The 22,307-nt window shown below is 38.0% G+C and overlaps 1 protein-coding gene across 13 annotated transcripts in view; it reads left to right on the top strand.

The window, feature by feature from the left end:
* The window catches only part of GRIP1 (glutamate receptor interacting protein 1), a 771,259-nt gene that overhangs the window by 290,882 nt on the left and 458,070 nt on the right, over positions 1-22,307 (top strand). For 8 of the 13 annotated variants that reach the window (XM_042246945.2, XM_042246946.2, XM_042246947.2 and 5 more), the window contains exon 1: positions 2,265-2,851. The exons of the other annotated variants lie outside the window; for them this stretch is intronic. In XM_042246945.2, coding sequence (XP_042102879.1) covers positions 2,719-2,851 — 133 coding nt within the window. In that variant the 5' untranslated portion in view covers positions 2,265-2,718. Of the gene's footprint in view, positions 1-2,264; positions 2,852-22,307 lie in introns of those variants that run through there. 13 annotated transcript variants of the gene reach the window in all.

The following is a 22,307-nucleotide window of genomic DNA, read 5'->3' on the forward strand; positions in this document are numbered from 1 at the left end:
CCACTCTCTTCCAAATCTATGGCTGAACTTGAAACTCTTCTGTAGCTCCACCAAATCTCATCTTCTGTAATAATCTTGTTATAATCACATGCCAGAATGTTAACCTCTCAAAATCCTACAAATCTAGGAAAATAATAGAAAGGTGCTTAAGCATGATTTCTGTGTATTTATGAGAACAGTCTCATATGTAGATAATTTTACTTTGTGTTGGTTCTTGTTCAAAAAATGGGTGTTTATCATTGCTTGGGAAACTCTCAGTCTCTTTAAATAGTAGAATTAAAAATCAGCGATAGCGGAGTGTTTTCAGATTGATTTCTGCAAAGAGGTTCTTTTGTTAAAGTATCATCTATTCTGTATTGTCAGTTCTTTCAGGCTGAACTGGGAGCTAATAACTATAAAGCCTAATGTGGACACCACAAATTTAGGAGTTATAATAAGTCAGAAGTAGTTGTATAAAATTTATTGCCTATACCGCCTCTGGGGGAAAGTATATTTGATAGTCATATAACCCAGGATATATGTTTAGCTCAATTAAAAAGAAAAGTCAGCAACTATTTTCAAACTCGATTTCAATATCACAAGTACACAGAAAGAAAAATTGAATCACTAAATGAAAAATACTTCTTGGATGCTCAAGATAATCTCTGAATTTGTATGATAAAATACTTGGTACTAGATAATACTTGGCAGTGTTACCTGCGTGATCTTGGATAAAACACCTTTGAACCTTCTTTCCTAATCCATAGAGGTATCACCTCCTTATAAAGGTGGTTAGGATTAACTGAAAGAAAAGGTTATGCATTATTATCATTTATTTAGTGACCTACTCAAGATCCTGACTCCAGATCTTCAAATTGTTAGCTCACCATTTCTAAATCATTCTAGTTTATTTTGGTTGAGGGTGTCAGAATAATAAATGATTTGAAAACACCAGACAGGTGATTTTTTTGTTTAAAGTTGTTCATAAAACCTTTTATAGTATCTTTATGTCAGCATCATTAAGTTTGTATTTCTCTTCATGGGCATAAAAAAGGGAAATCTCTAGGAATAGGGGAGATCCATGTAATCACTGAGTCTAACTGTAAATCTAACTACATATGTTAGGGCCAAAATATTCTTGGTTGACTAATTTTTACCTCTTTGAGTAAATGTCTCCCTACTCCATCATTAGTAATTAATATCTGAAAATAGAGAGCTGTCACAATCTAGAGGTGAGACAGATTGCTTGTGAATCTAAGAACAGATAATGCAAAGTGCAGTCACTTTCCTCTGGAAGACCCTCTGGGGTGTTCCTACAGACTTGATATTGCATAGATATTGAATGATCTTTATACAGTAAGGAGCTTTTTAAAAAATTACATTTCTGGGAATATGGAGCTGCAGAATATTATTAATTTAGTAGGTAATATGCTGACATGATTTGATTCATTATAGTGTAAACAAATCAAATTTTTCCTGGTGTTAAAAATTCGCCTTCATTGAAAGATCTGAAAAAGAAAATGGAGAGAAAAAGATTATTCCTGATTAACACTGACCTGTCTAGTCTTTAGTGTACCTCTTCTTTCTAGTCTGAGGTGTTTCTGATTGTCATACTTAAACAAACACACACAAAAAAGGGTTGAGATTATGGAAACAAAGGACAAATAGGGTATGAGCATTTTTCAAAACTTTCCCTCCTTACATCTTCACTAAGAAGTAAATTTTATTTGCTACTTAGCCCATTCATTTTCATATTTTTTAAAAAGGTGTAAAAACCCAGCCAGATTTATATTTGAGTTCAGAGTAAGCAGAGTTGGATGTTTTGTATTTCTTTCACCAAAGCATGCAGTTTCCTTTATTTGCTGATTATGGTATGGTGTTACTAAGCCTATGAGAAACCTCTCTGTGAAGTGCATTTTAATATTTAGATCAAACAGCGATTCGAATACATTAATGCCCAGTGGGTAAATGTGTCATTTGAAAGCAGCTGCTGAGCTTTCTCCCTGCTGCTCCAATTAACACATACTGCACACTTTTGTCAGCAAGAGGCAGTGTATATGGATGAAACCACTTTGCAGCTCATTAATATGATATGCAGGAGAGAACTAAGGGTTAATCCATCAGCCCCATGGAAACAATAGTTTGCCAAGACTTTTCCCAAGCCTGTGCTTGGGTGCTGGACTCGGGTAGTTGGGGAGGGATGAGCAGGTAAGAAAAAGTATTTTCCGTCTCCAGCTTTGGTTCAGTCCATTGACTAACAAGTTTCCCCGCCCCTCTCTCCTCCTACACCCCCGTCCCTGATGATGGAGACATTGGATAGTGAAATTCTAGCGCTGGGACTCCTCGAGTCTCAGCGGAATCGCTGGTTGAACTTTATTTTGTTTTGTTTTAAAGCGATTTGAAATTCAACGCTTTGCCCTTGATTTTTTTCTCTTAGTCTTTCATGATCATTTCACTTTCTCTCTCTTTTTCTTTTTCTTAAATGCTTTCTAAATTACACACTTGAAAGGTTATTGAGCAAAGTAAGAAATCTGGTCAGGGTAAACTCATACCGTTATTTTTCCCTCCTCACCGCGGCTAAAATCTCTGCCTTGCTGGTGGCACCGAGGCAGATGGAAGGGTAGCGCGTCCCCCAGCCCCAGGTTCGGTGCTGGGCATTCATGCTCCACCGACTCCCAAGCAGCTGGGCTGTTGCTCCACTCCTGTGCTGGCTGAGCCAGGTGGTGCGGGGAGCGAGAGATGGACCGCTTCCTGGGATTTGTCAAGCAGATAAGAAGATCCAGGAGAAGAAAGGGGAAAAAGTACCGACCAGAAGAGGATTACCACGAGGGCTACGAGGATGTGTATTATTACGCTTCAGAGCATTTTCGAAGTAAGCGCTTACCCTCCACCCTCCTCCTGTTCCTTCTCGCATGCTGGGGCTCACAATAAACCTTGCGTGCAGCTTTAATCTTAAATGCAAAAGGTTTTCCAGATGGTGTTCTCTGGGAGCTGTTCTGTAAGTACTGAAGTGCTACATTTTGCTTGATTTGTTGCAAGGATAGCTATCAGCATCTAAACAGTATAAAGGGTCCAGATCTCTACACAGGTTAATATTGGATTGGCTAAAAGGTTCATTCAGGTTTTTCTCTAAGATGTTATATTTTCAGTGCAATTAATTTATAATGTTAGTATTTTAATGAGTCATTCAAAAAAGTATCTTGCAAGTCAATGTAGTAGGTGGTTAGAATATGTTCTGTTGTAATTGTTGCTTTTAGATAACTGTTTTTGGTTGTTGTTGTTGTTCTGAGTAAGAGAGACTAGTTTATTTGGAAGAAATAAATGTTCTTGTTCAAGTTGATGCTGATAATTACTGTTCATCATGCAGACTTCTAGTAGACAGTTATCTATGATTAATCCAAGGTGTTGTTTGTAGAAGGAAGTTTAAATGCTTTTCTCTGATGCATGTTTGTAATTTTATTATTAAGGGAACTCTTGCTGTCAGCTAGAAGCAATGATACCTTAAGGAAAAAAGAATATATCCATATTAAGGTATTTGTAAATGAGCTTCTAAATAGCAGAGAACTGGAATTTTGTCTTGTACTTATTGCTGCTGTAAGTTCCTTGTGAGATTTGGACTTGTCCCAATAGTTTTTAAGTGCGCAGAAATGCCTAAAGGTGCAGAGAGAGCCAGCAGCTACATGATTTATGAGGTATCTTAAATGGGAGACATTGGCAGTTATGCATGCTCCACATTTACAAAATTTAAGTTATTTTTATCTTCTTGAATAAGAATCTGTATAAACTCGTATTTCAGTTCTAATTTGTCCTGACCTTTTGATGTCTAACCATGAATATATACCATTCACAACTTTTGAGTTGATTTCACTGATAATTTGAGTTGAGTTCACTGATAATTTAGATTCTGTATCAGTGATATTGAAATCCATGAGAGTTAGTTTTAAATGCCAAAAATCCTGTTGTGGCTGATGAAAGTTGAGATTTGAAAATTAATGTGGTAGCAAAAGCATAAAAATGCAAAATTACAATTCTTTGATATTTGCTTGAATAATATGGCTGTGTTGCTTTTCTGCAGTAATTCCTGAGTTTTGGAGATGTTTCTTTTATTTTTTTACATAGATAGTCTATTCTATTGTAGTGACGATCTATGTTTCCTGAACTTAGTTTCCATTGCATTTAACTAAGATTTGTGTCATATCAAAAAGTGCTGTCAGTGTTCATACATAATTCTGAAAACTTGGAGACTGAAAAAAAAGGGAATTTAGAAACTTTTAGTTACCTTGGTGTTCATGGTGCACATTCTTACAACCAATATATACCGAGTCAAATTCACACCTTCTTGGGTTTGTATTATGATGTATTTGTGCAGATAGAATCAAGTCTCAAATGCTTGCTTGTTTTGATAAGAATTGAAAAACAAAAGTACTTATAAGTTTACAAAATGTACCTTTGAGGAGAAATATTTATGGAGATATCTAAGAAATATCCCTAAACTAGACTTTGGAAAATGATACATCAAGGACAGTAGTCATCATACATTAAGTGCAGTTTGTTAAAGAGAATCATGTCTTAATCTGATTTGTCAAAGACAAATTTTAAGAATAAAATACTGAACATCAAAAGTCATTTGCCTTAGATGCAAAACTGACATGTTTTCCCTGATGCTCTCTCAAAAAGTACCCAGTATGTAACATATAACTTTGTGGAGTTTGATGTACATTGAATCCCCAACTTCAAACTGCTGTGTAATAAATAGAAGGTGTCACAGTGGGCTCTGACACTTGGGATTTGATGTTTCATCAGATGTCAAATAGCCAGGGCTTTTAAAGAAGTCCTGTCATATAACATAATGACCTCTCATTGCATCTCTTGGCTTCAGTTTCAAGGCCTCTCTGAATGGGATAGGAGAGAGATCCCCTTATATTTCACAGTTGTAGGAAAATAGACGATTGTCTTAAAACCAGTCCTGAAGTAGGTAATATGGTTGGATTCAATTACATTTGCAACATATCTATTCTAATTAGTCTTTGGCGCAATTTGAAAATTTTATGCCCTGTATTTCCCTAGATGGCTTAGAAAAGTTATTTATATTGAGATTTACAAGTTAGTGAAATATACTGATGACGTTCACATCTTAGTTAATGGTGCTGTTGGTAAACCAGAAGTGTCATTATTATTTTTCTCACTGTGATGTTTGTTTCTTGAAAGAAACATACCTCTCTGTTTTGTCCATTTATCCAGTAGTTCAGACTACCACAAGGAATAATGACTGACTGAACTAGAAAGACCTTCCCAGAAAATTCCTCAGTAAGTCTGCCCTTCCTTTAGTACGTCCTCAAGTCTTTGCTGATGTTTAACTTTATCCCAGATAATGTCTCTTCTACTGTAGGGTTCTGGTTTCAAATTTTACCATCTTTCCTTTATCTTCGATAAAACACAGCTTATAATTTCATGAAATGCAAAAACTTGAATTAAAACGTCAGTAGGGTCTGATGCTGTGAAAGAGAAGTTGTTCTAACAATGGATAATTTTTCTGTAACTCCATCAAAACCGAGTTTTAGCAGTGATCATGATGATAGACTGATTTTAAATCTTCCCTGATTTTATGTTGATATAGTGAATATCTCTGTGCATAGGATGACTTTGCTTAGCTTTTCAAAATCTGATTTCTTCATTCATCATCCTTTCATAATTCTTAAGTTAGAGTTTAAACTAAAACATTGTTTTGGGAAAATCACCATACTTTTCTGGGGTTTTATTTCATAAAATGTAACAGGAGGTGAATTTCTTAAGATTTTTCAAGTTCTAGAACTCTGTGGTTTTAAACTTTGTTTTATTTTCTTAAATAATTCAGGTAAAGGTACTTAGGGAAGGATTTCAACCAAAAAATTCACCTCTGTCATGAGGAAATTGTTTTTCTGGCAAGAATTGTCAGTAGGGCAATTCCTCTTCCTCTAAGTTAATAGTCTATTACTGAATATCAAGGAGTTTTGTAGAGTATTTATCAACTTACAAAATTCTGAACATGTTGGTAAGTCCCAGACTTCCTTCATCTTTTACATAATCTAATCTACCCAAAACCACCATTTATTCTGAAATTCTCACATAGATGATTCATTTGGTATTTTCACTTAAGAAGACCTGGCACTGATGACAGAACTGCTTTATAAACCTTAATGCAACAAAAAGCTAAAAAATGATCCTGAAATTAAATTTCATGATATTTGGTGCTTTTATTTGTTTTCCACCAAATACTTGGTTATAGTATTGCCTTTTTAAAGACTCTGATAGATCATATTTTGATTGTTATCATGCAAAATATAAATCCTGACTCTATTTTTAAGTATATTTTTACTTAGCCACACTGGATAATTTTCAAGCTCTAAGACAGATAACGTGCATTTTATAAGCATTCTCTAAGTGCTATTCATATCCATGATAGCGATACTGACATGCCAGGATCCAGGCAGGTCAGGGTTATTGAATGACTTAAAAAGGAAGAATTTGTTTATCTCTTTTGAATATTAAAGTATGTGAGCCGCTTCCACTTGTGGCCCTGGCACCTTTCTGCACTTGTAATGCCTTTGAATTAGTCATGGAGTTCCTCCAAGCTAACCACTCTTCTCTGCTTTCATCCTCACTCACCTGGGCAGGTGAGAGCTGTGCAGTGAAGCTGCTCAGGGCAGTCTTCAGTGACCCATTCACCTTTCCAGATGAGGTCCTTTCAGGAAAATCAAAGAAAGAGGGGGAATGGGAATGTAGTTTAGATCTTTTGAAAATAGGTCATTTGTATTAACAATTTTTTTGTTCTTTTGTTGTTTTTTGCCTATTCTAATGCATATTGAGCAACAATTGTGATGTGCATCCATAAAAGTCACTTTATTAAATAATATCTGCATCTAAAGTCTGGAGTTAGTCAAGTAAGGCCTTAAATTGCCTGAGATGTTCAAACTGCATTTTTATAGAGCTGTTCACTTTCTTTTATTTCATTTTAAAATGTCCTGCATTGTTTTTGTGGAGAAAAAAACAATTTTGGTAGTGGGTATTTGTAGTGTGAGACTTTTTAGGAATTGGTGTAATTAGTTCAAGTAACTTCTTCTCACTAGTTTCCTTTACAAGTTTGGTTTTTGTAAAGTCATGCAACCACATCCTCTCTGCTTCCTGGAATTGACAGATTCGGATTCTCTAGAGTGAGAACTTTCACACACGCTTTGGACAGATGGCTTGTCCCTGCTCTTCTGTGTGCAAAAGCTGAACACACAATCACAGGGGGTTGGGGGGGGGGTGCGGAAAGGAAGGGAAGAGAGGGTAGCACATTTCATTGGTCAACCTTACTTCTCCAAGGTTTCCAAGCATCAAAGCCATTTCTTTCTATGTTAAAAACAGTAATCTTTGAACTGGTAGGTTTTGGATGTAAGATCCTGGACGATTCAAACCTTAGCTGTACTTAGTTTGATTCACAAACTCCCAAACCAGAAACATTGATTATGTTTCAGAAACAGGGTAAACTTGCTTGTTTATGGACTACACTGCTTATTTTTCTTTCCTAAAAATTGCTTTCCATCTCTAGTACATTTGTTGGTTGAAAATTGATTGGCTACCATGTTCTATTTGTCTGGGATGTTTTGTATCATCAACTATATTATCTCAAACTGTATTTTTTCCCACATGGAATAGTTTAAAGGAATATTAGCATTGAATGGGACCTAAGAATTCATTTGTCCACCTGAGTCTTTTTAAATGAATAAAGTAGGATGCAAACAATGTATGTGACTTATGCGCACCTCCACTGGTCCTTCCAGAAGGCAGAACTCTTAGAGTGTGGCCTCTATCCTTTATTCCAGACTCTCTTGGATCTCTGATGACTCTCCTGATATTTAAGGGCTCAGATCCATCTACACGTGAACTGACATCCTAATTTCCCTTGTAGGTATCTTTATTCTTTTGAACAGCGAGTTGTCTTATCTTAAACTAAACTCTTGAACAAAAACTAATTCCTAATATAATACTGCAAGTCAAATTAGCATGGTGTCTTACTGATTGTTGTTGTTTAACTGCTGAGTCCTTTTCAACTCTTTTGCTATCCATGGACCTTAGCCCGCCAGGCTCCCCCGTCCCTGGGATTCTCCAGGCAAGAACACTGGAGTGAGTTGCCATTTCCTTCTTCAATGCATGAAGGTAAAAAGAGAAAGTGAAGTTGCTCAGTCGTGTCTGACTCTTAGCGACCCCATGGACTGCAGCCTACCAGGCTTCTCCGTCCAGGGGATTTTCTAGGCAAGAGTACTGGAGTGGGGTGCCATTGCCTTCTCCGAATCTTATTTATAGATGATGCTAATAACAGTGATTGACATTGACTCAAAAATCAGCCAAAAATATTTTTTGTATCACCTCCCATTTTCTCTGTGGTTTGCAAATACCGTCACTTCTGTTAATGAGTATCCCCTCAGGAGACTTAAAATGGCATGTCTATCAGGAATATTAGAATTGGAAGGATCCTTAGAGTTTAGTTAGGGAGGCCTGCTTTTTAATATAGGAAGTCCTTTCTCAGCATCCTTGCTATGTGAACCTCGAGCTTCTATTTAAATCATTCCAGTATGAACACTTTCACTTCCAGATCAAGCAAGTCATTGAATACACCTATGTCTCTTTTAATCAAGCTGTAAATTTTATGTGAAGTTGTTTGAGTATTCCAACAAATACACTAATATGCTTAAAATTTTATCTTGACCCAGATAAACATAGACCTTGTTAGATTTAATATGCAATAAGATTTCACTCCTTCCCTCTCTTCACATTATTCTTTTGCCGATGTAACATATGGTATGTGGAGGTGAGTAATTCCTTCAATGCTATTTTTGTTTTAACTGTACAAACCCAGAAGAGTTTTGCATTGGACCTACATCCATTTGGTAATTTTTTCTTTTTTCTTTCATTTTAAAATTTTTTCTTAAAGGTCATCAAATCTCCCATTTATTTAATAAAAAATATATCCTGTGCTTTGTGTCTCCATGATGTAGTAGATATCTATTTTTTCTGCCTTGAAACTCTTTTATTCTCCCCTGAGAGGAGTAGTTCTCATATTTAAAATATCCCTGTTTCCACTCCAATTTGGTCAGCATTGATTGATCAAAACTGCCATAAGTATATTATTCCATTGCCTTGATTATGGGTGATGGGTCTGGCAATGGACACGTAAACCAAGCTGGGTCAATGAGAGCACTCCCCTGGGGGTTTGTAAATTCAACTCAGTGCCCTCTACCACATGGGGAAAAACAGTCTGGAATAGGAGAGAATCAAGTCAACCTGTACAAGAGATGAGAATGAAAGATTAAGAGACCTCTCAGAGTTTTACAGTCACGAGTCCAGACCGTGGAGTCTCTAGGGCTGCCCACATTGAAGTTCATATAGCTCGAAAGGACCAAAATAACAGTGGAACTCAGATCAGCTCATTTCTAGTTTGAGAGTAAGGGTAATTTTTTTTTAAGTTGGAAACTATTTTTTGGTATTTTCATTTAATAGAAATAGATGCCTGAGTTAGAAAAACTAGAGTCTTTCAATTTAAGTTCCTGCCCTCCAAAAATGGACTTCCCTGGTAGCTCAGCTGGTAAAGAATCCACCTGCAATGCAGGAGACCCTGGTTTGATTTCTGGGTTGGGATGATCCGCTGGAGAAGGGATAGGCTACCCATTCCAGTATTCTTGGGCTTCCCTGGTGGTTCAGCTGCTAGAGAATCCACCTGCAATGTGGGAGATCTGGGTTCAGTTCCTGGGTTGGAAAGATCCCCTGAACAAGGGAAAGGCTACCTACTCCAGTATTCTGGCCTGGAGAATTCATGGACTGTATGGTCCATGGAATCGCAAAGAGTTGGATACGACTGAGCGACTTTCACTCACTTACCCTCCAAAATAGTAATTCTCTTAATGGGGCTAAGGAACCCTGACTTTAGAGCAATTTCTTAGATCTCTATGCTGCTTCAGTTTCTTATTTGTAAAATGAAGGCCTCCATCCCAGTGCAAAGAGCCAGAGACCCTCAAAGATGAACCATTGAAGGGTCTAGATGCAGTACTTAGAGCTGTGTCTCTTAGGGCTTCACACAGCCAAGGCAGCTGGAGGAAGACAGCCATAGACAGATTTGAGCAGAAGACCTGATTTCAATTAGCAGACAAACTGCTATCCATTTAACATTCTGTGTCCTCGTTTCCTGTTTAGAGTTAAATCTCATTTGAGAGGGGGCCACATGACTTCCCTATCCACATGTCACCGGGGTTCTGCCACCACTATCTACAGTGGCATAAATCGAGGGCTTGGACATACACAAGGCAGTTCTTTTTCATCAGTATATGTCCTAGAACTAGGTGCTTTAGAATACCAAGCACAGGACAATTAGCCCTCCAAAAGGACATGCATATGCTCTTGTGTGTATGTATCCACTGCCCACCCCTGCCCCCGGACTTATATAGGTATATGTGAGACAAAAAATAACACCCTTTCCTTACTCCGAGGCCATACCTATTTCTCCAGGCAGCTGTGTCCTGCTGGTTAAGGATGTGGGACCTGGGTGAGACTACCTGAGTTGGAATTCTGGAGTTCTCTCTTCACTGAGGAATGAACTTGGCAAGTAAATCTGCCTGTGCCTCAGTTTCTAAGTAAAGCACAGCAGACTAAGAAGCTTACATGCATTATGCAGGCACCGGGGCACTGTGGTAGGGGTAGTGATAGAGCTTCCCAGGTGGCACTAGTGGTAAAGAACCTGACTGCCAGTGCAGGAGACATAAGAGACACAGATATGACCCTTGAGTCAGGAAGATCCCCTGAAGGAGGGCATGGCAACCCACTCCAGTATTCTTGCCTGGAGAATTCCTTTGACAGAGGAGCTTGGCAGGCTATATTGTCCATAGTGTCGTACAGAGTTGGACACGACTGAAGTGACTTAGCAGCACAGAGATGTACTTTAGGGAGATTAGTATGGTATTAGTGTATAAAAGGGATTAGAGGTGGAGACAAAGAAAAGGGTAGATGTGGCAGTTGTAGGAAAATATAGGTGTGAACAGAAAAAAATATATTCAACACACTGAATTTGCATTGCCAAGATGTCTGAGGAGAACTGTAAGGAAGCAGCTTGAAATGTGGAAGCTGGAGTTATGGAAAGGATTCAAGAGATTTGGAAGAAAAGGGTATATAGATTTGGTGGATAAGTCATGGGACAAGATGAACTTAGTAAGAAAGCAGTCTTTCAGTTGTCTTGTGCTGAATATTCTTGGAGCTAAACCAGGAAAATGGATTAAACATACAATTCTCATCATGTAAGAGAGAGGGTCAACAGATAGAGGAATCAGTTCTGTGGATACCTTAATAAGGGAATTCACAATGGGTACTGAATGGATTGCCCATTTGATTAATTTCTTACACTGCAGATGTAAAAGCATTAAATGCAAGTTGATTATGCAAAGGGAAATGCAACTCAAAATAGGTGTTAGGATTCAAACACTGGATTTTTTGTTAGTGCTGTACATTTGGTTGTGATGTCCTGGAGAGAAAGCAAATTCTAAATAACTTTAGAAAGAGAAGGGACTAGTATATGCTACAATACGGAGGAACTGCAAAATATGCTAAATGAAAAAGCTAGACTTGAAAGACCATGTACTGATGCAGATGGGCACGTGGAATCTGCATATCCTTATGGGAGGATAAAATTTTTTTTTAAATTTTATTAAAATATTTTTTTCTTCCAATTTTATTGAGATATAACTGCCATGTTGTGCTTAGCCGCTCAGTCATGTCTGACTTTTTGCAACCCCATGGACTATAGCCCGCCAAGCTCCTCTGTCCATGGGGATTCTCCAGACAAGAACACTGGAGTGGGTTGCCATGCCACCCTCCAGGGATATTTCCAACCCAAGGATCGAACGGAGGTCTCCCGCATTGCAGGTGGATTCTTTACCAACTGAGCCACTAGGGAAGCCCAGTTGCCATGCAGCACTATGTAAGTGTAAGGTGTACAGCATAATGATTTGACTTACGCCATGAAATGATTATCCCAATGAGTTTAGTGAATATCCCATCATCTTATATAGAAATGTTTTAAAAATTAGATTGTGATAATGGTTGCATCATTCTGTAAATTGCTTGAAAATTATGAAATTGTTTTTTAGAAGGATGGAGGAATAGGTGTGTGAATGAATATATGTAAAGTTTTTGGTATTGTTTTAGCAGCTCCCAAAATAAGTAATGAGAGTTTATTTTGCACTGCGGAATGTCCTAGGCACCAGTTCAGCTAGGAAGTGTTTATTGAGTACCAACTCAGAAAAAAAATCAAGTAAAATATGGAATACAGAATGATTCACCATGGTGCAAGAGGGAGACATTCCCAGTGGTATTTTAGAATATATAATAGAATTGATTATATGCCTTTTAATTTGAAGTGTTAGAATTCCACTCTGATTTCTCATTAACTATTACATATGCTTAAAGCCAAGAAGCATTTCTGAAACATTGAACAATAGAACTGAGCTCTTTGGATCAGTGGATATGAAGTGAATATCAGCACTTATGTCTATAGTTATGTGGAAATTGAATTGAACTTCAGTTAACTTACTAATATATCTTTGAAGTGATTTACTTATTAATATACCTTTGAAGACCTCTATTCTAGAAACTGCTTGAATTGCATCCAAAATATTATGGCTAAACAGAGTATCATAATTAAATAATTTTAAATTTGTTTACTTAGATTAAGTAATATTTCAAATATAAGCGCTAGTGTAATGCTTGAATTTTCTCCTTTACTTCCCAGTCCTGCCAAGAATAGGAAGACAGTTGGTGGTAAGCACCCCACCATTTTTATTCATTCACCAAATTTGCTTGATGATACTCCTCACGTGTCAGGCGTCATTCTAGGTGCTAGAGTTTGAGTGATACCGAAGAAAGAGAGTTGTTGCTTTCCTGAAACCAGGAATCTAACAATCTGAATAAAAAATCGTGTCTACTACAGTGGAGAAAGTCAAAACTTCATGGGATAGAGTGTTAGAGGTGGTAAAAAGGGGGTGAGTGTTTTAGCTCCGGTGGTCTTTCTCTGAGAACTAGATGTTTGGGCTGACTCTGAAAGAAAACACAGAGCCACCATGAGTAATCTGCATCGGAGTCAGGGCACAAAACCTACCACAGTGAGAAATGTATTTATTCTCTCCATACGGCACTTGCATTGGCATCTTCTGAATAAGCTGCTTCCTTTGCCTTCATTTGTAAAATCAGTTGTTTAGAATTGCGGATGCATTTTCCCCTGGATCTCAAGCCAGGCCTGAATATAAAGGCTTTTGCAGTATTTCACTAACAGGTAAAATATAGCTATGGCGAAATGAGGCTTAGTTACTGGAGAAAACTTTAATTTTGCTGAAAAACATAGGGCTGCAGTTGCCTTTCATCTATATATCAGAATCTTCTATTAGAAGGTCAAGTTAGGGCATCTTTAGAGTGGCAGTGGGGTTTTGGAAGAATGAGAACATGGTTTATTTACCTTTAGATTAGTGTCAGCTGTTCTAAACGTATATAGAGCACATTTCTTAAGCTAAAAGTGTACTTCTCATATAATCAGAAGGTACTAAAATGTATATAGTAAAGTTGCAGGATATAAAATCAACACACAGAAATCCCTTGCATTCCTATACACTAATAATGAGAAAGTAGAAAAAGAAATTAAGGAAACAATTCCATTCACCATTGCAACGAAAAGAATAAAATACTTACGAATATATCTACCTAAAGAAACTAAAGACCTATATATAGAAAACTATAAAACACTGATGAAAGAAATCAAAGAGGACACTAATAGATGGAGAAATATACCATGTTCATGGATTGGAAGAATCAATATAGTGAAAATGAGTATACTACCCAAAGCAATTTACAAATTCAATGCAATCCCTGTCAAGCTACCAGCCATATTTTTCACAGAACTAGAACAAATAATTTCAAGATTTGTATGGAAATACAAAAAACCTCGAATTGCCAAAGCAATCTTGAGAAATAAGAATGGAACTGGAGGAATCAACTTGCCTGACTTCAGGCTCTACTACAAAGCCACAGTCATCAAAACAGTATGGTACTGGCACAATGACAGACATATAGATCAATGGAACAAAATAGAAAGCCCAGAGATAAATCCACACACATATGGACACCTTATCTTTGACAAAGGAGGCAAGAATATACAATGGAGTAAAGACAATCTCTTTAACAAGTGGTGCTGGGAAAACTGGTCAACCACTTGTAAAAGAATGAAACTAGATCACTTTCTAACACCACACACAAAAATAAACTCAAAATGGATTAAAGATCTAAATGTAAGACCAGAAACTATAAAACTTCTAGAGGAGAACATAGGCAAAACACTCTCCGACATAAATCACAGCAGGATCCTCTATGATCCACCTCCCAGAATTCTGGAAATAAAAACAAAAATAAACAAATGGGATCTAATTAAAATCAAAAGCTTCTGCACAACAAAGGAAAATATAAGCAAGGTGAAAAGACAGCCTTCTGAATGGGAGAAAATCATAGCAAATGAAGCAACTGACAAACAACTAATCTCAAAAATATACAAGCAACTTCTGCAGCTCAATTCCAGAAAAATAAACGACCCAATCAAAAAATGGGCCAAAGAACTAAATAGACATTTCTCCAAAGAAGACATACGGATGGCTAACAAACACATGAAAAGATGCTCAACATTACTCATTATCAGAGAAATGCAAATCAAAACCACAATGAGGTACCACTTCACACCAGTCAGAATGGCTGCGATCCAAAAATCTGCAAGCAATAAATGCTGGAGAGGGTGTGGAGAAAAGGGAACCCTCCTACACTGTTGGTGGGAATGCAAACTAGTACAGCCACTATGGAGAACAGTGTGGAGATTCCTTAAAAATTGCAAATAGAACTACCTTATGACCCAGCAATCCCACTGCTGGGCATACACACCAAGGAAACCAGAATTGAAAGAGACATATGTACCCCAATGTTCATCGCAGCACTGTTTATAATAGCCAGGACATGGAAACAACCTAGATGTCCATCAGCAGATGAATGGATAAGAAAGCTGTGGTACATATATACAATGGAGTATTACTCAGCGGTTAAAAAGAATTCATTTGAATCAGTTCTGATGAGATGGATGAAACTGGAGCCGATTATACAGAGTGAAGTAAGCCAAAAAGAAAAACACCAATACAGTATACTAACACATATATATGGAATTTAGAAAGATGGCAATGACGACCCTGTATGCAAGACAGGAAAAAAGACACAGCTGTGTATAATGGACTTTTGGACTCAGAGGGAGAGAGAGAGGGTGGGATGATTTGGGAGAATGGCATTCTAACATGTATACTATCATGTAAGAATTGAATCGCCAGTCTATGTCTGACGCAGGATGCAGCATGCTTGGGGCTGGTGCATGGGGATGACCCGGAGAGATGTTATGGGGAGGGAGGTGGGAGGGGGGTTCATGTTTGGGAACACATGTAAGAATTAAAGATTTTAAAATTAAAAAATAAAAACTAAAAAAAAAAATGTATGCTTGTTTTTTAGTTTCTTGCTTTTTTTTTTTCCCTGCAAGACAAAAATATATCCCACTTCTCCCAAATCCTTGAAAATCACCACAGTAGAGACTCTTAATGGCTTGTGCATTTTATAGAAAAGATTATATGTCAAAGAAATTTTTTCTGGAGAGTGAGCAGTCATACAGGTTCTTTGGGTTATAGCCCATAGCATTGCCAGTCTCTGTACTTTATGGAGAATTGCACCCTTTACGTTTCTATTATTTATTATTTTACTAGCAATAGATAACCAGGGAATTTTATATTGCTTGTTGGAATATTATTTTTTTACATCAGTGACTATTTGTTATAATTAGAAATAAATTCAGTATAAAATTTTAAAAATCTTTGTTTCCTGGTGATCGTCTGAATTGCTTTTCTGGAGATGTGTCTATCCAACAAACAAAAAATTATGCCTATTTTCAGTATTGTGAAAATAGGTGCTTCTGATTACTGCTGACCTGGCCTTATGTTTTCATGTTGCTCTTCTGCTGGCAGTAGTATGTGATTCATGAATTCGCAGGTATGGAAAATATTTGATTTATGAAGCCCCATTTTTGAGATAAAACTAGACACGTGTCATACGCACTGGTTACACGTAAAATGTAACTGATATAGAATGCGAAGTCAACAGTGGCATCTTGCTGATTCTAAAAATGAGAAGTAGGTTAACAAATAGCCACAGTGGAGAGTTTTACAAACAGTTGCTGTTGTGGTTAACACTTGTTTTTATAAACCGTGATTGGCAAAAAAATTAACATGTAGAAAAAATAATTTCTGCAAGTATTTTGAAGATATGAATAAGAACGTACATTGCTCAGTGACTTTCATCCTTCCTGAATCATGATCACTTTTCTGGGAGCAGCTGTCAAAATTTAGGGTGAGACATACAGTTGCTCGGTTGCTGGTTATAAATTTCCACTTATGGATTTACAGTGGCCTTTCATTATTGGAATAGAGTTGGGGAATTCCCAGCACTTAAGAACTGTTGTTTACGGCTGGTTTTATCTACCAATATCAAGTTTTCATGATTTACAAGGACAGGCACCTCTTTCTTTCTTAAAAATCGCAAAGTTTTTGTGTAATGGTGTATTTTGGACCATTTGGAAGATGATCAGGCATAAAAGGACCTCTAGAGCTAAGAAAAATTACTGGGATCTTCTAGTCCAGCCCTCTAATATTACATATGATGAATATCCTTAACAATATAGGAGTTAGCTCAGTAATTGTTTTTTAAGCCTTAAAGAGAGGAAATAACACTCTTTAGGAGAGGGGACACATAGCTAAGAATAGAACTGACATAGTATTTAAGTCTCTGAACTTGGTGTATTTTTAACCTTATCTTCCCTCTAAACCTTTCCTGTTGCTTCAAATACTATCTTCAAGTGAATTTCCACTCCACCCCAATCTGAAAGGTTAGATCTGGGACACATACAAATGATGCCTCCCTTAGTCTGTCGTTTTGTGATTACCTGTGTATCTTTCCTGTGAGTACCAGGCCTTATATTCCAGCACCTGGGACAGTGCCTGGCTGCCTGGCTCATGCTGGGCCTTGCTTGAGTATCTGTCCAGACTGATTCCCATGAGCCACCCACAGATACTCCTCTTACTACTTTATAGTCACTTATTTGCATATCCAAAATGATGAGGAAGTTTAGAAAAAGTATTCTTTGGTGGGAAAAGATTGCATTTGCCCTATCCGTAATTCCAATACTGCCCTTCCCCTATTTCTCCATGTAGCATAAAAGAACACGGCTCTTAACGACAGATATAAAAGAACACAGCTCTTAGGACAGATTTTTAAGAGAATCTGAATACAAAGAAAATAAAAGGGGAAATGAAATGTTTGTACCTTACAATATTTTATAGACCTACCTTCTTTTTTCAACACATATTTGTTACACACTTCTTGAGACTTGGTCTTCTGAGATTAGTGCATGCTGGGCTGTGTGCTAAGCACTTTGCATGAGTTATCTTTATCTTACTTCTCACAGCTCTGTGAGACAGATAATATCATCCTAATTTTCCATAGAACTAGACGAAACAAGCTTAAATCTCTGAGCTGTTAGATGTTATTAGCAAAGATTCATTCAGTTCAGTTCAGTTCAGTCTCTCAGTCGTGTTCGACTCTTTGCAACCCCATGAATTGCAGCACGCCAGGCCTCCCTGTCCATCACAACTCCCAGAGTTTACCCAAACTCATGTCCATCGAGTCCGTGATGCCATCCAGCCATCTCATCCTCCGTCGTCCCCTTCTCCTCCTGCCCTCAATCCCTCCCAGCATCAGAGTCTTTTCCAATGAGTCAACTCTTCTCACGAGGTGGCCAAAGTATTGGAGTTTCAGCTTCAGCATCAGTCCTTCCAATGAACACCCAGGACTGATCTCCTTTAGGATGGGCTGGTTGGATCTCCTTGCAGTCCAAGGGACTCTCAAGAGTCTTCTCCAATAGCACAGTTCAAAAGCATCAATTCTTCAGCACTCAGCTTTCTTCACAGTCCAACTCTCACATCCATACATGACCACTGGAAAAACAGTAGCCTTGACTAGATGGACCTTTGTTGGCCAAGTAATGTCTCTGCTTTTGAATCTGCTGTCTGGATTGGTCATACCTTTCCTTCCAAGGAAAGCGTCTTTTAATTTCATGGCTGCAGTCACCACCTGCAGAGATTTTGGAGCCCCCCAAAATAAAGTCTGACACTGTTTCCATTGTTTACCCATCTATTTCCCATGAAGTGATGGGACCAGATGCCATGATCTTTGTTTTCTGAATGTTGAGCTTTAAGCCAACTTTTTCACTCTCCACTTTCACTTTCATCAAGAGGGTTTTTAGTTCCTCCTCACTTTCTGCCTAAGGGTGGTGTCATCTGCATATCTGAGGTTATTGATATTTCTCCCGGCAATCTTGATTCCAGCTTGTGTTTCTTCCAGTCCAGCATTTCTCATGATGTACTCTGCATAGAAGTTAAATAAGCAGGGTGATAATATACAGCCTTGACATACTCCTTTTCCTATTTGGAACCAGTCTGTTGTTCCATGTCCAGTTCTAACTGTTGCTTCCTGACCTGCATACAGATTTCTCAAGAGGCAGGTTAGGTGGTCTGTATTCCCATCTCTTTCAGAATCTTCCACAGTTTATTTTGATCCACATAGTCAAAGGCTTTGGCATAGTCAATAAAGCAGAAATAGATGTTTTTCTGGAACTCTCTTGCTTTTTCGATGATCCAGTGGATGTTGGCAATTTGATCTCTGATTCCTCTGCCTTTTCTAAATCCAGCTTGAACATCTGGAAGTTCACGGTTCACATATTGCTGATGCCTGGCTTGGAGAATTTTAAGCATTCCTTTACTAGCGTGTGAGATGAAAGCAATTGTGTGGTAGTTTGAACATTCTTTGGCATTGCTTTTCTTTGGGATTGGAATGAAAATGGACCTTTTCCAGTCCTGTGGCCACTGCTGAGTTGTCCAAATTTGCTGGCATATTGAGTGCAGCACTTTCACAGCATCATCTTTCAGGATTTGAAATAGCTCAACTGGAATTCCATCACCTCCACTAGCTTTGTTCGTAGTGATGCTTTCTAAGGCCCACTTCATATTCCAGGTTGTCTGGCTCTAGGTGAGTGATCACACCTTCATGATTATCTGGGTCGTGAAGATCTTTCTTGTACAGTTCTTCTGTGTATTCTCTTCTTAATATCCTCTGCTTCTGTTAGGTCCATACCATTTCTGCCCTGTATCGAGCCCGTCTTTGCATGAAATGTTCCCTTGGTACCTCTAATTTTCTTGAACAAATCTCTAGTCTTTCCCACTCTGTTGTTCTGCTCTATTTCTTTGCATTGATATTCATTAAGCGTTTACTATGTGCTGAGAGTGGTGCGCCTCATCTCCCAACTCCCATGCTGTGTGCTTCCCCGCCATGTTTCTGTTCGGGGATGCTCGTGTGATAGGAGCCTCTATCCTCTTGACAGGTCGATGACCTCCTGGGTTATGTTGGGCACAATTGCAAGTCTCCTCGGTTATAAAGACAGCAGAAACGACTGCTGTTATGGCTGTTTTTGTAACAAGATAAATTTTCTTCTCAATCCTGTTCATTCAATTATTTTGAAATCCGTTGTTCTTTTGAACAGGACAATTTGCTGTATTACATTCTAGTGTAACTTTGTGGTGTATGTGTGTGTGTGCGTGTGTGTATTCTTTCCCACTGAATCTAAAATTAGGAAACAATGTATATAATTCACTGCATGTTTGGATTAGAATTTGTGATCACCAAGGTGAGCAAGCAGATCTAACGTAGGGTTGGGTCCTTGAGATCCCACGAAAACACGGGAGTGAGAGCAGAAGGGCTGGGACACATCTGGTCATCTGAACATGGATGTATGTGGTGTGTATGCTACCCAAAATGCAGATTATTAAAAGTTCAAGTGTCCAAAACCAAAGCATCTATATGATCAAAAATATGAATATGAATATAAATCTATCATAAAAACAAAGAGTTCTCTTAGGGGTTGCAAATAAATCCTAGAATTCATGAGAGTTAGAAAATTATATAAGAACTAGTCTTCTTTATTTATTTTGTCTATTACTAAGTCACACGTGAATCGTATCCATCCTATATAAAATGCTCACTTGTCAAGTTTGCTGATGGGAAATAGTAATCAAGGAGAGTGAAGTTATTTACTATAAGGTATGAATTTTAAGAGTGGATAATATTCTAATACTTGACAACTGTGATCAAGGAACTCTGTGTCAGGTTATGTCATTTATATTTTCCAGTTTGAGCTTGACTTTATTGAAGTATCTTCCTTACAGTTTTGTAAATGTCTCAAATATTTAGCTGTTTATTCTTTTTTGATTTGGAAGTTTCCTGTTTTTTACTTAAATTTTTTTCCTTTAAATGCAAGTTTCCCAATTAATCAGAAATTACAATATTTTAACTTGATAGGGATCTCTTACATTGAAATATAACAGCAAACCTCAGAAATTACCTATTTACTTAGATTTCTTTAATGTCAAAAGCAAAGTATAAATTTTAAAGATAAAAGTTATAGGGAAGTGTATCATTTTTAAGGTGATGAATCGGTCATTTTGAATTCAGACACTGGATAACTTTTAATAGTATCAGGTTTTTCTATTTTTAGATCATTTACTTTTTCAGAAGTCTTGTTAAATTCCTAAAGAATCCACCTGTCAGAATGTTGCTGAATTCTTATTCTTTCATTAAGGGTCCAGTTGCCTGTGTCATCACCAGCCCCCTTGAGTACCTGTCTCCCCTGGACCACAGCCTCACATGCCTGCCAGGGCATGGCCTTAGTGCCGCCAAGCCATCCGTGGTCTTCACTCCTGTTCCCAGGTTACTGACGTTATTGGAAAACAGTCTACAGCCATGGAGGTTGGCTGCATTACGAATTGTGAGTTCCAGCCTCAGCTGGGCTTTCTCCGCTGGTCATCAGTCTTTGTCTCTAGCCACTCTCTTACCCTTTCCCCAAGCAATTATTCTGCTGTTGTACCTCTCTTCTGAAGTCCCAACCTGCTCTCTTCCTCCAAAAACATACTCTCAACCAAAGACGTAGACCACTTCTCCGTTCTCTTAACTCTTCTTCTGCTCTTCCCCCCAACCTCCCAAATATCTTTTACCAAAAAGAAAACTTCCATATATACACCTTGGACGTTGTCATCCCTAAAGCACAAAGGCGCTCAGTTAATATTAGACTGATAGATGCCTCCAGGTCCTCTGGCTTCCACATCTGCCACTTCTCTGAAAGTGATCCAGCAGAGATAGCTGGTGACCTCCTGAATGTATGGTTGTTATTGTTGTTCAGTTGCCCAGTCATGTCCGACTCTTTGCGACCCCATGGACTGCAGCACGCCAGGCCTCCCTGTCCCTCAGCATCTCCCGGAGTTTGCCCAAGTTCATGTTCATTGTATCGGTCAATGTATAGTTAGCAGCTTTTAAAATTTCTTAACATTGTTGATCTTTCTGTGGCATTTGACAGTGGGTCATCACTATATATTTTGTTTCCTCTTTTGGCTTCTGTGGTTCCATCTTTTTCCTGGTACTCCTCTTTTCTGATCACCTACTTCTGCTCCCTGCTTTCCTGGCTCTTTTGCTTAACCCCTTCTTATAAACTCTTCCTGGGCATCTCTGCCTTCCTCTTCTGTGTAGTTGAGATGTCACGCATGAGATCCATATTGCCATCTGTCATCTGGCTACTCCATCACCTCAGATTTCAGCATTTGCTAAACTCTACTCAGTAACCTTATCGTCCGCCCACATGTTTGTTCCACCTTCCTTCTCTCTTTTAAGGCATAGTCTTTTAAAATCTTATCCAGAAAAGCTCAAAATCATTCCTCACCTCACCTTTTCTACTTCTTTCAATTATATTTTATCTACATCAAATTTCCTCTTTGTGTTCCCTCTGCACCTGGGCTAGCACATAGATAGAACTTAATAAATGTTTAATTATATTTTACTTCATACCAAAATTTAGACAACTAGAATAGTGGATTACAAAGGACTTATCTGTTTTCAGCTTTGATGTGTGTATTCGTATTTAGGCCTGCTGGAAAGATACTTGGCAGTTTATGATGCCCTGAGGCTAAAATTTTTCTGAGGTAATGTTTTCTATATGTCATAGTATTTCAGTTCATGATTTTGACCTTGTTCATTACAAGTAAAGTGGCCAACTTGAGTCTCAAGGACCCGTGTAGCTGGAAATATTAGCTTGGAGTCTAGAATTC

This window comes from Ovis aries, chromosome 3 (genome assembly GCF_016772045.2).
Source record: "Ovis aries strain OAR_USU_Benz2616 breed Rambouillet chromosome 3, ARS-UI_Ramb_v3.0, whole genome shotgun sequence".
NCBI classification, from domain to species: Eukaryota; Metazoa; Chordata; class Mammalia; order Artiodactyla; family Bovidae; genus Ovis; species Ovis aries.